This window comes from Ahaetulla prasina, chromosome 17 (assembly GCF_028640845.1).
Source record: "Ahaetulla prasina isolate Xishuangbanna chromosome 17, ASM2864084v1, whole genome shotgun sequence".
Classification (NCBI taxonomy): Eukaryota; Metazoa; Chordata; class Lepidosauria; order Squamata; family Colubridae; genus Ahaetulla; species Ahaetulla prasina.
In genome coordinates this window covers 13,277,764-13,293,453 of record NC_080555.1, presented here as the reverse complement: position 1 = coordinate 13,293,453, position 15,690 = coordinate 13,277,764, and the positions used below count along the sequence as shown (strand labels likewise).

General features: G+C 49.1%; 1 protein-coding gene across 8 annotated transcripts in view; it reads left to right on the top strand.

Moving 5' to 3' along the window:
- Nucleotides 1–15,690, top strand: part of SEMA4A (semaphorin 4A) — a 66,201-nt gene that overhangs the window by 46,942 nt on the left and 3,569 nt on the right. For all 8 annotated transcript variants that reach the window (XM_058160559.1, XM_058160553.1, XM_058160560.1 and 5 more), the window contains 11 exons: nucleotides 1,748–1,810; nucleotides 3,168–3,266; nucleotides 4,834–4,945; nucleotides 7,820–7,936; nucleotides 8,412–8,551; nucleotides 8,934–9,103; nucleotides 9,937–10,087; nucleotides 10,294–10,483; nucleotides 11,357–11,472; nucleotides 14,265–14,422; nucleotides 15,262–15,380. In XM_058160559.1, coding sequence (XP_058016542.1) covers nucleotides 1,748–1,810; nucleotides 3,168–3,266; nucleotides 4,834–4,945; nucleotides 7,820–7,936; nucleotides 8,412–8,551; nucleotides 8,934–9,103; nucleotides 9,937–10,087; nucleotides 10,294–10,483; nucleotides 11,357–11,472; nucleotides 14,265–14,422; nucleotides 15,262–15,380 — 1,435 coding nt within the window. The remainder of the gene's footprint in view (nucleotides 1–1,747; nucleotides 1,811–3,167; nucleotides 3,267–4,833; nucleotides 4,946–7,819; nucleotides 7,937–8,411; nucleotides 8,552–8,933; nucleotides 9,104–9,936; nucleotides 10,088–10,293; nucleotides 10,484–11,356; nucleotides 11,473–14,264; nucleotides 14,423–15,261; nucleotides 15,381–15,690) is intronic.

Sequence of the window (15,690 nt, the reverse complement as noted above, 5' to 3'; positions counted from 1 at the left end):
TTGCAATATCCTTCCCCCAGGAGTGGGGTGGGAATGGAGATTTTGCAGTATCCTTCCCCTGCCATGCCCACCAAGCCACGCCCACAGAACCAGTAGGGAAAATTTTTAGATTTCACCCCTGCTTAAAAGGCATAGACCAGGGGTCTCCAACCTTTGTCAACTTTAAGACTTGTGGACTTCAACTCCCAGAGTCCCTCAGCCAGCAAAGCTTTGCTGGCTGAGGGACTCTGGGAGTTGAAGTCCACAAGTCTTAAAGTTGACAAAGGTTGGAGACCCCTGGCCTAGACAAAGACTTTTCCTTTCTTTCTGAGCAGCGGGTTGGACTGGAAGACCTCCAAGGTCCCTTCCAACTCTCGTATCCCATTAAATGCTTTCAGGCTTGCAAGGTTCTGCTAATGTAACCTGAAATGAAGCTGGAGCTAGCGTCCATTATTGTGCTCCTTGTCTGGACCAACAGCCCCACCCCCAAACCTGGCGTTCATCCCCCCCATATCCAGCACCCTCCGAGACCAAGCTCTCTCATTTATTTATTTAGCACATGGCATATCATACATGGGTTTGCAATATATAATTAACATTTCGCCTAGATCAGGGGTGTCAAACTGGATTTCTTTGAGGGCCGGATCAGCATTGTAGTTCTTCTCCACGGGCTGGCGGGTGGCAGGAACGGAGACAGGACAGACAATTGCCTTCTGAAGCATTTTATTCGCTGCATGTGGTCCCCCCTTGCACCTCGTTTTAATCCTCCCCAGCTTCCAGTAGGACTCTGCTCATGCAGCCTGTTTCGCCCAGCAGAGGCACCGCGGGTTGGTCCTTTGATATTTCCAGGCTGGCCCCGCGGGCTGGATTTAAGCATCCCACGGGCCGGATCCGGCCCACAGGCCTTGAGTTTGACACCCCTAGCCTAGGTTAAAACAAAACACGCAATAAAATACGAATGTTAAAAACTATGTTAAAAATACCAATGTCTAGGCCAGGGGTCTCCAACCGTGGCAACTTTTAAGACTTGTGGACTTCAACTCCCAGAGTTCTCCGCGGGCTGTCGGGTTCTCCCAATTCTGGGAGTTGAAGTCCACAAGTCTTAAAGTTGCCAAAGTTGGAGACCCCTGGTCTAGGCCATCTAACCATTGAAGTGCGGCATATTAAAAACAACAACCCTCAGATACTGTATAAGCCCTCAGCTCACAGTTCTCTCATAATTATATAATTATATATTATATTACATAAGGTAATCCTTATGATTTTTATTGATATTGTTTCCTGATTGCTTATTTGTACCCTATGATTATCATTAAGTGTTGTATCATTAAGTGTTAAATTTGTACCCTATGACCATCACTAAGTGTCATAAGTGTTGTACCTTGATGAACACTGAGAGCGTATGCACCAAGACAAATTCCTTGTGTGTCCAATCACACTTGGCCAATAAAAAATTCTGTTCTATTCTATTCTATTCTATTCTATTCTATTCTATTCTATTCTATTCTATTCTATTCTATTCTACTCTATTATTCCATTCCATTCCATTCCAGACCTTGATGAAGGTATCTTTTCTTTTATGTACACCGAGAGCATCTGCACCAAGACAAATTCCTTGTGTGTCCAATCACACTTGGCCAATAAAAATTCTATTGTCTATTATGTTGCTTTGCTGATGGGGAAGTCAAAGCCTGCCCAGCTTTTGCTCTCTGCTTCTTTCCCTTTTTCTCATGCTCTGCTTCTTCTCCTCTCCCACCCCCCCCTACAGATCCCCTGGAGTCCCAGCCCGGAGAAGAGGAGGGAGTGCGTCTTCAAGAAGAAGAGCAACGAGGTGAGGGCAGCTGCGGCTTCACCTTCACCCGGGTCCTGAAGTAACCTGTTTATTTGGGTTCACCTGGTAGATTGAGTTGTAAATTTATAAGCATGAGTAAGACTTCAAGTTACGGCCCTGCCCATTATAGTCGTAAGTCACCTACAGGGTGACTAGGTGGCTCGGTGGTTATGACGCTGAGGTTGTCAATCAAAAAGGTCGGCAGTTTGGCGGTTCGAATCTAGTATAGGTCTCCTGTATGAGCAGGGGGTCGGACTAGATGACCTCCAAGGTCCCTTCCAGCTCTTGTTACTGTCACCTGACGTAAGTCTAGGCAGTCTTCGACATAGGACCACAATAGACCCAACGTTTGCACTGCTAAGCGAGAGAGTTGTTAAGTGAGCTTTGCCCTGTTTTGTAACCTTTCTCGCTGCAGTTCTTTTTTTTTTAAGTTTTATTTTTACATTTGTGTCCAATAACATATTTAGTGTACATTCATATATAATAATAATAATAATAATAATGATAATAATGATAATGATAATGATAATAATAATAATAATAATAATAATAATGATAATAATAATATTATTTTAATTTGTATACTGCCCTTCTCCCGAAGGACTCAGGGCGGTTCACAGCCAAGATAAAATACAATGAAAACACATACAATACTAAAAAGTGATCACGTGACCCTGTCGGTGCAAAATGTCATGGTTGTGTAAATGAACCTGTTGCTTTCTATTGTTGGCTGTGGCTGGAAGTGCCAATCTGCAGCTAAACTGTCATAAAACGAGGTCATCAGACGGGATGGGTGGGGGGCCCGGCCATCAGAATTTCAGATCTAGATAGTAAATCCCCTTTTAAAAGTAGGTTGCAACTTTGAACAATTGCTAAGCAACCAGTTGTAAGCTGAGGATTAGTTGTAGACTGGTTTGCAAACCTCCCCCCCCCGCCTCAAAAAAGCATTTAGCATAGTACATCTCCCCTCCCCTCCCCTCCCCTGAATTGCTACCTAAGGTTGGGGATTTCAGGCCCCCAGAGATGTTCGGAAAGAACCTTTCAGGCTGCAGACGGCCAAGAAAAGTATTCAATACATAAAGGGAAGATAAATTCAGGAAATGATCAAACTGAGAAGTGAAATGGAAGATCTGATTCCCCCTCCCCCATTTCCTACCCTCCAGCTCAGTTCTGCTTCTTAAGCAACATTTCTTGTGTGTTTGTGTCTGTGAGGGTAGGAAATGGGGATGGGGGGGGATCAGATCTTCCATTTCACTTCTCAGTTTGATCAGTCTGTGTCTTTTGTGTGGTGTGTGTGTGTTGAGCAAAATTTAACCGAGAACTGACTTGCCCTCCCCTCCCAATTCTCCTTTTGCAGACGGAATGCTTCAACTTCATCCGCATCCTGGTTCAGCTAAATGAGACCCATCTGTACACCTGTGGCACCTACGCCTTCAGCCCCACCTGTGCCTACATTGTGAGTCTCCAGGAAGCAGCGGAATGGATCGGTCCCTAATTACTCACAAAGCACTTTATTATTATTATTATTATTATTTTTTCCCCCACGTATAAATACAGAACCCATCCTGAGTGGAAGGCAGAGGGATTGTTGTGGTGGAGGAGGGTCTTCTCTCTTACCCCACACATGGTCTTCCCAAATGGGAGACCTTTGAAATGCAAAAAAAAAAAAAAAAATGACGATCAGGTGGTGGTTTTGTTGCTTGGCCTCGCATTCCTTCCAGTATTACTAATTATGAGCACAAATTCGTTGCATTCTTGGCAGAGAGCAAGGCATGAAAGGAGGGTTAGTTCCAGGCCAGGAATGCACACTTCTGTGGCATACCTCTGGCCTTTTATTTATTTTTATTTATTAGATTTTTATCCTGCCTTTATTACTTTATAAATAACTTGAGGCAGCAAGCATACCTAATATTCCTTCCTCCTCGTATTTTCCCCACAACAACCAACCTGCGAGGTGGATTGGACTGAGAGAGGGACTGACCCAAAGTCACCCTAGCTGACTTTCATGCCTAAAGCAGGACTAGAACTCACCGGTGCCTGGTTTCTAGGCCAGCATTTTCACCCCTACAGTCAACTGGCATGCCAAGGGTTTTTGCTGCAGGGTGAAGGTGTGGGGGTCACAGTTTCCCTTCTGTCCCACTTGGGACGACCATGTGGTAGCAACCTCTGGAGGCACATTGACAAGACTTGGGATTGTGGGGGAGCTCGGATTTTGCACCCAGGGCCGAGACGCTGAACTGCCAGCCCAACAATTCTCTGCAGAGACTTCCCTGCCCAGGAGAAAGCGAGAGTCCTGCTGCCTCTCAGCCTCGGTCTCCAGATTAGTCATTTCAGTCGGGGGGTTGTTCTTAGAGCAGTTCGTCACCAGATCCATGTGGTCGAAGTGATCACTGGATCAGGAGATCCGAGTTTCAAGATGGTCCCGGTGTGTGATTTCGAGGGCCTCCCCTTCCTCATCCCCCTTCCCCCATCTTTAGGCTGTCTTGCAAGTTAATTGTGAAAAAAATAAAATAACAAAATAAAATACAGGCAGTCCTCGACTTATGACGTCAGTGGAGGCCAAAATTTCCGTTGTTAAGCAAGATGGTTGTTAACTGAGTTTTGCACCATCCTGTGACCTTTTCTTTGCCACAGTTGTTAAATGAACCACTGCCGTTGTTAAGTTAGTAACACGGTTGCTAAGTGAAACTGGGTCTCCCATTGACTTTGCTTATCAGAGGGTCACAAAAGGGGATCACGTGACCCTGGGAGACACCGCGACCATCATGAATATGAGCCCGTCGCTAAGCATCCAAATTTTGATCATGTGACCCACGGGGATGCTGCGACGGCCATTAAGTGTGAAAACTGGCGATAAGCCACTTTTATAACTTCGAATGGTCCCGAAACAAATGATTGTTAAATCCAGGACTTTCTGTAAGCGTAGATGAGGAGGGGGCCTGTGGAAGGCAGGGTGGGGTCTGCCCTCCCTGTCCTTTGGGGGAGATTTTCCTTCACTTCCCCATCTTTTCTTGTCTTGCCAGGACGTGGAGAATTTCACTCTGGTGGCCGATGCCAAAGGGCAGCCCGTCCTGCAGGAAGGCAAAGGGCTGTGCCCCTTCGACCCCCGGCACCAGAACACGGCGCTCATTGTGGGTGAGCAGAGCTGGGCACCTGGGGGGTGGGGGACAGGCTGTGTGTCCCGGGGAGATCACATTAGAAAAAAAGATACTGAGACTTTGGAGAAGAGCAACTAAGATGATCAAAGGCCTGGGGACTCAAACCTAGGAAGAACGGTTGGGGGTTTGCGTCTGGCTAGTCTAGAGCAGGGGTCTGCAAACTTGGCTCTTTCAAGACTTGTGGACTTCAACTCTCAGAGTTCCTCAGCCAGCAAAGCTTATATTGAGGGCAAGGATGGCGTCCCTCCCTCCCACGTAGAGAGTTGCACCGTCTGCACTCAAGAGGAAAGTGTCATAGTTGAGGATCCCCTCCTGGCTGAAGGTGCCGACCTCACGGCTGGGGTCCCCTGGAGGAGAAAGGAAGACATATATACAGATTAACAGAGTTGGAAGGGACTTTGTCTAGTCAGGGGTCTGCAAACTTGGCTCTTTTAGGACTTGTGGACTTCAACTCCCAGAGTCCCTCAGCCAGCAAAGCTGGGAGTTGAAGTCCACAGGTCTTAAAAGAGCCAAGTTTGCAGACCCCTGCTCTAGAGAAAAGACGGGGGGACATGGCAGCAGTTTTCCAGTATTTGAGGGGCTGCCACAAAGAAGAAGGGGGGTCACTTTATTCTCCAAAGGACAAAAAACAACGCATGGAAACTAACCAAGGGAGAGAAGCAACCTGGAATTAAGGAGAAACTTCCTAACAGTGGGGACAATTAACCAGTGGAACAGCTTGCCACCAGAAGTCATGGGTGTTCTATCACTGGAGGTTTTTAAGAAGGGATCGAACAGTCACTTCACACAGGGCAGTGATGGTGAACTTTTTCGGCACCGAGTGCCCAAACTGGAACATGTGCGGCGGAGCGCCGGAAACCCAAAGAATAACTTTCCAGATCGCATGGAAGTGCCAAAACCAGGAGAGCAGATGGCGACGGTGCATGTGCCCCAGAGAGAGCTCTGCATGCCACCTCTGGTACGCGTGCCATAGGTTCACCCTCACGGGCATAGGGTCTCCTGCTTGAGCAGGGGCTGGACTAGAAAACCTCCAGGGTCCCTTCCAGCTCTATTCTGATTCACACCTCCGCCTAGGAAGGAGACCAGACGGAAGCAGGGAAGCATTTAGGCCACAGCCTGGTTTTTATGAAGGTTGCACCGATCCTTTCAAACAGCTTCCCTGACCCCTTGCCCTGCATCGGTCCTTGACTCCTCAAATCCCAAGGCTACAGTGCTGAGGATTCTAGGTTGTGTAGTCCAGCCCAGTAGGATGGGCAGGCTATCATTTCAGAAGCTGACTGGGGGGGCTTCTGAAATGTGGGAGGTCTGTAGCATCCACATGGGGGTCTGTGCCGTAGAGAAGGGACCTTGTCTTTCCCTGGTTGAGCTTTTCCTTGCGAGGCTGCCTTGTGGGGGGAGAGGGGGAGCCCGAATCTCAGATTTCTGGACCAAGCAGGTCCCTATTACAAGCCTCAGCAGCTGAGTTGTTTTATTTATTTATTATTTCGACTTTATTTCTTAAATTTATTGGCTGCCCATTTTACCACAGGGCAACTGGGTGCCTTACAGTATTAAAAGCCTGCTTGCAGGCTTTGGAGTCAGCGATGGGCCCTAAATAGGGTGGGTGGGGAGCAAAGAGGAGGAGAAGACAAAAGACGGAGCTCCTCGACTGCCATTTCAGAAAGAAAAGGAGAGAGGAGTAGAAGGAGGGAAGAAAGTAGGTAGGAAAGAGTAGAGAAGGAGGAGGGGAATAAGAAGGTTAGAAAGGGTGGAAGAAGGGAGGAGTGGAGAAGGAGGAGAGGAAGTAGTAAAGGAAGGAGGGGAAAGTACTAGAGGGTAGAGAGAGGTGGTGAAGAAAGGAAATGGCAGTCAGGCAGGCCTGAATCAGTAATAAATAAAAATTAATGATTAATGATGGATAATAGTTTGTACATAAATATGATGTTGGAAAATGGAAATAAAAATTATTTATAAAAAAAAAAAAGATGGAGCTCCTGCCATCCGGTTCAGGGTCCTAAGATGGAGCCTGCTTCCTTGGTTTGGAGACCCTCCCTCTATTCAGGCCCCAAGTGTTTATAGAATAATTGAATAACAGAGTTGGAAGGGACCTTGGGGGGTCTTCTAGTCCAGCCCCCTGCTCAAGCAGGAAACCTTGTTGCATCACGGATAAATAGCTGTCCAGTCTCTTTAAAAACCTCCAGGGATGGAGGCACCCACAACTTCTGGAGAAAAACCTTTCTACTGGTTAATTGTTCTCACTGTCAGGAAATTTCTCCTTAATTCCAGGTTGCTTCTCTCCTTGATTTGTTTCCATCCGTTGCTTCTTGTCCTGCCTTCTGGTGCTTTGGAGAATAGGTTGACCCCCCCCTCCTTCTTTGTGGCAGCTCTTCAAATACTGGAAGGCTGCTACCATGTCCCCCCACCCCCCCGCCCCACCTCCGCTTCTCTTTGTTGGACTAGACATTCCCAGTTCCTGCAACCTCCAGTTCTTCCTATGTTTTTGTCTCTGGTCCCCTAATCCCCTGTTGGAATAGCTTCTTTTATCAGCTGCTACTTTTTTTGTTTTTGCGTACTGTTATTTATCATTCTTTATTGTCAGTTTAACAGGCTTCTACTTACTCTTTTCTCTCAGTAACCTAGTAATTCATTTGCAAGTTTTGTCATTGTTTTATTTATTCATTTACTAAATTTATACGCCCCACCCTCTCACTTTCGAGTGGCCCCGGGGAATTTATCCTTTACGGAAACAGGGTTTTGTTTTTGAAAGCCGCCCTGCTCGCATTCAGATGAAGATTTGAGGTGGTGAAAAGCAGGCAAAAGGTTTGCAGGCCCCCCCCCCCATATCTCATGTTCTTCTCCCCCCCCTCTCCAGATGGAGAGCTCTACACGGGCACCATGAATAACTTCCAGGGGAACGAGCCGGTCATCTCTCGAACCCTGGGCAGCCAGACCGTTCTGAAGACCGACAGCTTTCTCTCCTGGCTGCATGGTGAGGGCAGAGGCGGGGGAGGGGGGGGAAGGGGCAGAGGGGAAAGGGTCTTAGCTCCTCCCAAGGTTGCCTCCATCCTTTGGGGACTGGCTGTTGTCTTGGCAACCAAGGCCCAGTGGGTACCAGGAGAAATGCATCTCCTAAGCAACGGATGCTCCCTGTTGGGGGCCCAAGCCCCCCCCCCACCTCTCTCTCTCTCTCTCTCTCTGTGTGTGTGTGTGTGTGTAGATTCTCAATCATCCAGGTTCTGGTTGTCCCAAAGGTGCTTTTTCCAAAAGGCAACTGGACTTTCTTGGTTTTCTTTTTTCTTGAAAACATTTCACTTCTTATCCGAGAAGCTTCTTCAGTTTTGAAGAACTGGAAAAACCAAGAAAGTCCAGTTGCCTTTTGGAAGAGTACCTTTGTGTGTGTGTGTGTGTGAGAGAGAGAGAGAGAGGGGGGATGGAGGAAACATGACTCCCTGTTTTTTGCACAGACGATGCTGTGTTCGTGGCCTCGTTCAACATCCCGGGACCCCCGGATGATGAAAAAATCTATTTCTTCTTTGAAGAGACAGCAAAGGAATTTGATTTCTTTGAGAAACTGACCGTGTCCCGTGTCGCCCGGGTCTGCAAGGTGAGAGGTTTCCCCCGTCCCCAGTTTGAGCCGAGGCTCAGCTGTGTGTCTGTGCAGAGAAGACCAAGGTTTGATTGGCACCATCCGAAAAAGTAAAAGCATCTTTAAGTCAAACATGGCAGCCGGGGGAATTCTGGGAGTTGAAGTCCTCCCATTTTCAAGTGGCCAAGGTTGAGAAACAGTGTCATCCTGCAGACGTAGCTCCGAGCTTAACCATCGTATCTTCTGCTCAAACCAGTCGAGTCGAGTTTTTGGCTTCCAGAAAGTGCTTAGAGGAGACCACAAGTCCCACCAAACAGGTCATCTTATTCCTGCTGTGAAGCATGGACCCAGCCGAGGCTGGTTCCTGAGTGGGTCTTTTCTGCTCCCTCTGTCTCCACAGAACGACGTCGGGGGCGACAAGGTTCTCCAGAAGAAATGGACCACCTTCCTCAAAGCTCAGCTCTCTTGCAGCCAGACGGGGCTCTTCCCCCACACCGTCCTGCAGCACGTCTTTGCTCTCCCGCAGCCGAGGGGCGGCACCCTGTTTTACGGGATCTTCGCTTCTCAGTGGTAAGAGGTGGGGCGGTTTGCACAGAGACGGCCCCATAAAGCAGGGGTGATGTCGTGTCCCACCCCCACTCCGACGAACGAGTCAAGGAAGTCCGTAACCAACTTGGCAACGAAGCCTCTGCAGCTTGCCAAGTTTCTTTGAGGTTTATCAGGGCAGGCAGGAGTCCAAGTTGTGACTTCAGCGATAGGGTCCGGTATCAGCAAACTAGATAAGACTTTGCTTGACTCAAGGTTGGAATACCAAAAGCAGGTCCTTTATATAGGCTGTGGGGTGTGGCTCCATGACTCAGCATTTATCCAGGCCTGCCCCACCCTTCCTTCTGCTGGCGTCGCCTCTCAGATCTCCGGAAGCGAGGGTCCTCCTACATTGAATTCTCTTCAGCTGGATCTGCTGTCAGGTCTGGGAAAGGGAGGGGTCAGAGGGAGTAGGCCCGAGTAATTCCAGCACCTGGCTGGCTTCCTGCTCTGAAGGCTGAGCCAAAGGAACACACGCTGTATGAGTGAGGTTTATTGGGCTTCTCCTTTCACTCCTGGAATCGTCTCTGGGCCTGGGGCCAGGGCCGGGGGCTGGAGGCATGACAGGCCGTTCATCTTCATTATCAGACTCGGTTGGAGACGGGAGGGGCCCAGCTGAGGAGAGGAGGGAGGACGAGTCACAACAGGTCGGGTCTCCAACCGGGGCAACTTTATGGCTTGACGGCGGAGGAATTCCAGGAGTTGAGGTCTGTAAGTCATCAAGTTGCCAAGCTTGGAGAACCCCGAGAAAAGGGCCCCGAGCATGTGCAGAGGGCTTTGGATGGCTGAGGTGCAGCTGGCCTGTCCGTTCCCCGCAGGCAGACCAGGAGCTCCGGCAGCTCAGCCGTCTGTGCCTTCAGCCTGGACGCCATCCAGAAGGCCTTCGATGGGAAGTACAAGGAACTGAACAAGGACTGCTCCCGATGGATGACCTACAGCGGCCCCGCCATGGACCCCCGGCCTGGCAGCGTGAGTCTTGTTGTCTCCCTTCCCCCCACCCCGCTTGCAGCGCTGCTGGCAAATGCAGGCCCAGCAAAGGTCGGGAGCAACAATTTGGACCATCTCTGGAGGGGAGGAATGTGGTGACCTGGTCCAGACCTTGCAGAACCGTCCAGCAAAATTGAGATATGGGTCCCCCTCCTGATTGTTTTTCCCCACGGGGGTCTTTCCTTCAGTGTTCGGTGGGCCCCTCTTCCGATAAAGCCCTCACCTTCATGAAGGACCACTTCCTGATGGATGAGAAGGTGGCTCCCATCCACAACCAGCCTCTGCTGGTGAAGGAGGATGTGAAGTACACCCGCATCGCAGTGGACCAAGCGCAGAAGGCCTGCGGGGCTGCCTGCACCGTCCTGTTCTTGGGCACAGGTAGGGCTCCCTCCACCCAGAATAACAGAGTTGGAGGGGAACGTGGTGGTCTTCTAGAGCAGGGGTCTCCAACCTTGGTCCCTATACCACTATGGACAAGTGGCTGTCCAGTCTTTTCTTAAAAATCTTCAGGGATGGAACATCTACAACTTCTGAAGGCAAAGCCATCCCACTTTAATCTCTTTACTAAAGAGAACACTTTAACTGTTCTCACTGTCAGGAAATTTCTCCTTAGTTCTAGGTTGCTTCTCTCCTTCATTAGTTTCCACCCATTGCTTCTTGTCCTGCCTTCAGGTGCTTTGGAATTTAGGTTGATTTCCCCCCCACCCCCGTTTCTTTGTGGCAGCCCCTCAAATATTGGAAGTCAGTCATGTCCTACCCTGGTCCAATGCCGAAGCCTGGTTTGAGTCTTGCCCCTTGGGGGACTAGAGCTCGGGGCTGGGATTTTTTTGCACTGGGATTTTTTTTAAAAAAGTAATCAACTAAAAATTCAAAATAAGGAAAAGAACAAACGAAATTATAAAAGCAGGAAAAAGAAAGCTAAAGTAAGAAACAGAAATCTCTGCCATGTAACAGCTCACTTAAGAACTGTTTTGTTTATCAACATAAATTTTGGGCTCAGTTGTGGTCGTAAGTCGAGGACCACCTGAATTGTTCTCCAACTATCGTTTGGCAAACTGTTGTTGGAAAATACTGTTCAGTTAACTCTTCTTTGCTTGCATTCAGCCACGGCTTGTTTTTGGAAGTAAATCCCTCCCCTGTGTGCTACCTTTACTTTCAAAATACGATCCAAGTCATTGGGTTGGGGGGGAGGCTGAGTAGGAGCCCCCCCTCCTCTGACGGGCGGCCCCAACCTCTGCTTGTCCCCTGCAGACAGAGGCTCCCTGCACAAGGCGGTGGTGGTTGGCCACAAAGCCCACATCATTGAAGAGATCCAGCTGTTCGAGAAGCCGGAACCCGTCCAGAACCTGCTGCTTGTTCCTGAGAAGGTGGGCCTTGGGTGGGCGCTCAGCATCAGCTGGGGAAGGTGCTGTTATAACTGAGTGTGTGTAGGGGGGGGGAGAGGGAGCTCTGCCGGGACCCTCTTTTCTGGCCCAACTCTCCGTCTGGGGGCTTTTGGTCAGAAAAAATATGAGAAGAGCACGTTTTTCTGGTGCATAACTTTAAACCAGCATGGGAGATAAATGGAGGCTGGTTGATAATCCTGACTCTGGTTGTGGGAATGTCCCGCAAACTCAACATCATATTGTGACAGAATTCAAAAGATTTCCTGGATCCCTGCGTATGAATTACATCATCTGGAGGGCAGTCTTGTCCAATGGCTAAATGATCTGGGCATCTGGCCCCAGGTTTAGTCCCTTCAGTCCTTGCTCATGTGTAACTCAAGTCTATACATGCTTTCATTCATCACTCGTGGTGTTTGGGGTTTTTAAAGGAATTCACCGCTCTGATGTTTTGTATTTTGATAGACATTTTATGTGCTGGTTTGATGAATTTTTTTATGGATTAATGCTGTATTCTGTTAGCATGTGAGATGGCATTGCTGACAGCTGTGTGTGAAAAGACACACACACACACACACACACAGACTTACTACATGATCAAATCTGGGTTATCAAATCTGACAGCATCCTGCAATCATGTGAACTTGATTTTTTTCCCTCCGGAAACCAGTTTTAATTTCTAATTTCTGGCAAAACAACAAATGCCCATTGTGGACCATTAGTTTTCTTAATGACTCTGGGGTTTGCTTCACGGCAGCGTTTGCTTAACCCATCGCAAAAAAGGTTATAAAATCTGGAGCTGTCGCATGATGACCTGCTTCGCAATCGGCACAACTATGACCAGCCGTAATTCCAGGCTCAGTTACGGTTGTAAGTCGAGGACTCCTTGTATTTCCTCTGGAATGCCACATCTGGAACAGCAGAAACCGCCTCCGGTTTGGGTGATTTAGTTGCAGGAATCACGGCCTGGCACACAGCACGGTCCAGAGGGAGACGGAACATTTCGGATTTCACTGCAATGCGTCGCTGAAGGCTCAGTCATCCAGGCCAAAAGTCGTTTCACGTCAACTGGACCAAACTTTGTTCATCCGAGACAACTTCAATCAGTCAGAGCAAAATTAGAGTCTTGGAATGTGCCAATTCTTGCCACACCAACTTCGGGGGTTTCTCCCCATAATTGCTGTCTACTTTTGCTCGGATGAGCCACAAAACGTCTCAGGTGAGCAAAGATTGGTCCAGTTGCCAGGAATGGACCTTGAGGCCAGTGGTGGGATTCAGCCAGTTCATACTACTTCGGAAGAACCGGTTAACTTTCTCAGCAGTTTGGTGAACTGGTTGTTGGAAGAAATCATTAGGGCAGAGAACTGGTTGTTAAATTACTTGAATCCCACCACTGCTTGTAGCCCATTTCTCTGCAAGGTTTCCCTAAACGGGTCTCTGATCTCCAGTTTCCATCTCGTTTCATTCCTGTTGCTCCCTCACTCTTTCCCGGAGGAGGGGGGGGGGGCTTTTTCGGCTCAGCCACAAGCGGAAAAGAGGATTTTTAAAAAACTTTTTCAACTGCCCCTCTTTGGCCTCTGGAGATCTGGGCCGAGCGGCTGCGCCCCGATTCCTTCCCTTCCCTTCTCCTTGGAGACTCCGGCTTCCTCTGCTCACTCGGAGCTCTGGCTTTCCCCACACTGGCGTTGCTTGTGGGGATTGTTCCTTCGGCTTCCGAGGGGAAACTGCCGGAAGTCTCCCACCAGGAGAGGGCTGGGCTGTCTTGGAGGTTTCCTAGCCGCCCCCCAGCTCAGGCGGAGACGTGCAGGGGGGCAGCCCACACAGGCAGCCTCAGAGCAGTTGTTGACGTGAAGCTCCTCCGCGCCAGAGCAGCCTGGAAACAAAGCCCCCGACACAGAACAAAAAGGTGCTTTTCTGCAAAAAAGGGGACAGTTAAAAATAGCTGGTGTTTTTGTATCCATTCTCTTTCCTTTTGTTTTTCTCATTTTATTTCTTCTTCTTATTCCTTTATTCTTTATTTCTTCTATCCAAGAAGCCTTCAGACGGAGGTTTGCATAATACAGGTAATCCTCAATTTAACAACAGTGTCAAGGTTCCAGAAAAACCTCTTCTGCATAAAAAAACTCAGAAGCCATTGTTTTTTCAGAGTTCTTTACTAGCATGAGGAAACTGGCACACGATGAGTTTGGTCCATGATCGCTTGGAAGCTACAACAGCACAGAAAGAAGCGACCTACGACCGTTTTTCACACTTGTGACCGTTGCACCGACCCCATGGTTACATGATCAAATTTCAGACGCTCGGCAGCTGAGTCACATTTATGACGGGTTCCAGTGTCCCGAGATTATGGGATCCCCTTTTGTGACCTTCTGACAAGCCAAGTCAATGGGGAAGAATCACTTAACAACCATGTTATTAACTGAGCAATTGCAGTGATTCACTTAACAACTTCATTCGTGGCAAGGAAGGTCATAAAATGGGGCAAATTCACTTAACCACCACCTTACTTAGCAACAGAAATTTTGGGCTCAATTGTGGCCGTAAGTCGAGGACTACCTGTATGAAAGTTCATTTAAAGGTACCTGAATTCATGAGATTAAAACGGTGGCTAATTTTCTCTCTTCTATGAACCTTGAAGCGGATAATTATAATGGGTGATGTAAAGAAGTGAACTTAAGTTACCGATTTCCTAAACTAAGGAAGACTCCATTTTTGCCAGAATGGATTTTCCTTTTCCTGAAGAATGCGGTGCCAACCACCTCTTCCTCTTTTCCTAGGGAATCCTGTATGTGGGCTATTCCGAAGGGATTTTAGAAGTCCTGGTGGCCAACTGCAGCGTGTACGACACCTGTGCCAGCTGCCTCTTGGCACGCGATCCCTACTGTGCCTGGGACGGCCGCTTGTGCCGGGCAGTTTGGGAGGAGACCAGAAACAGGTGAGCAAGGGCGGGAGCACAAGAGAGGGGTGTGTGTGTGTGTGTGTGTTTGCTTGTTCCACAGCAGGGGTCTCCAACCTTGGCAAGCTTATGATTCTGGGAGTTGAAGTCCACCAGGCTGAAAGTTGCCAAGGTTGGAGACCTCTGGACTAGAAGACCTCCAAGGTCCCTTCCATTCTGTATTCAGTATTCTATGCTACATGTACTTTGTGGGGATAACAGACAGTCGTGTGGGCGCAATCTGAAAATGGCTTGGAGGTGACCTCCGTGCCAGGATATGGGGCAAGCTACAGGGCAGGTTGCCCATTGAGAGGCTTGCTGTGAGACTGCCCAAGTGTTGCTTGGTCACAATTAGTGGTTGTGCGGAAATGGCCTTGCTGTGACTGAGAAGTTCTTCCCTTCCCTTCCCTTCCCTTCCCCTTCCCCTTCCCCTTCCTTCCTTCCTTCCTTCCTTCCTTCCTTCCTTCCCTTCTGTCCTCCTGGCCGGCTCTTTCCCTTCCCTTCCTTCCTTCCTTCCTTCCTTCCTTCCTTCCTTCCTTCCTTCCTTCCTTCCTTCCTTCCTTCCTTCCTTCCCTTCTGTCCTCCTGGCCGGCTCTTTCCCTTCCCTTCCCTTCCCTTCCCTTCCCTTCCCTTCCCTTCCCTTTCCCTTCCTTCCTTCCTTCCTTCCTTCCTTCCTTCCTTCCTTCCTTCCTTCCTTCCTTCCTTCCTTCCTTCCTTCCTTCCTTCCTTCCTTCCTTCCTTCCTTCCTTCCCTTCTGTCCTCCTGGCCGGCTCTTTCCCTTCTCTTCTCTTCCCTTCTCTTCCCTTCCCTTCTTTTCTTCTTCCCTTCTTTCCTTCTAGGACTGACTGGCTGCAGGACGTTGAGCAGGGGAAGGCTGATGCCGTGTGCCAGCGCCACAGCTGGAAGGGGCGAACCATGCCAAGGTCGACGAACAACTCTGATGGAATTTCACTGAAAGGTAAGAGTACCGTGGGCAGCAACAGCAGCAGCAGCAGCAGCAGCAGCTGAGGAATGGCTTTCAGCTCAGGCGGGTCCAATCGGCCTTCTGCCTCGAGGCTGCCCAGCAGGTGCCACGAGGCCCTGGCACACCTCCCGCGGGTGTGCCAGGGAGGTGTGCCAGGGCCTCGTGGGAGGGAGGTTGGGCCAGGGAGGAGGGTTTGGCCCCAAGGTCAAAGTGGCCTTGTTAAGTTTTGGCCCTTGTTCTCTTTTACTCTCAAAAGGAAAGAGTTTGTCTGACTCTCTTTGTGCAAGTTGTCTTTGTGGGTCAA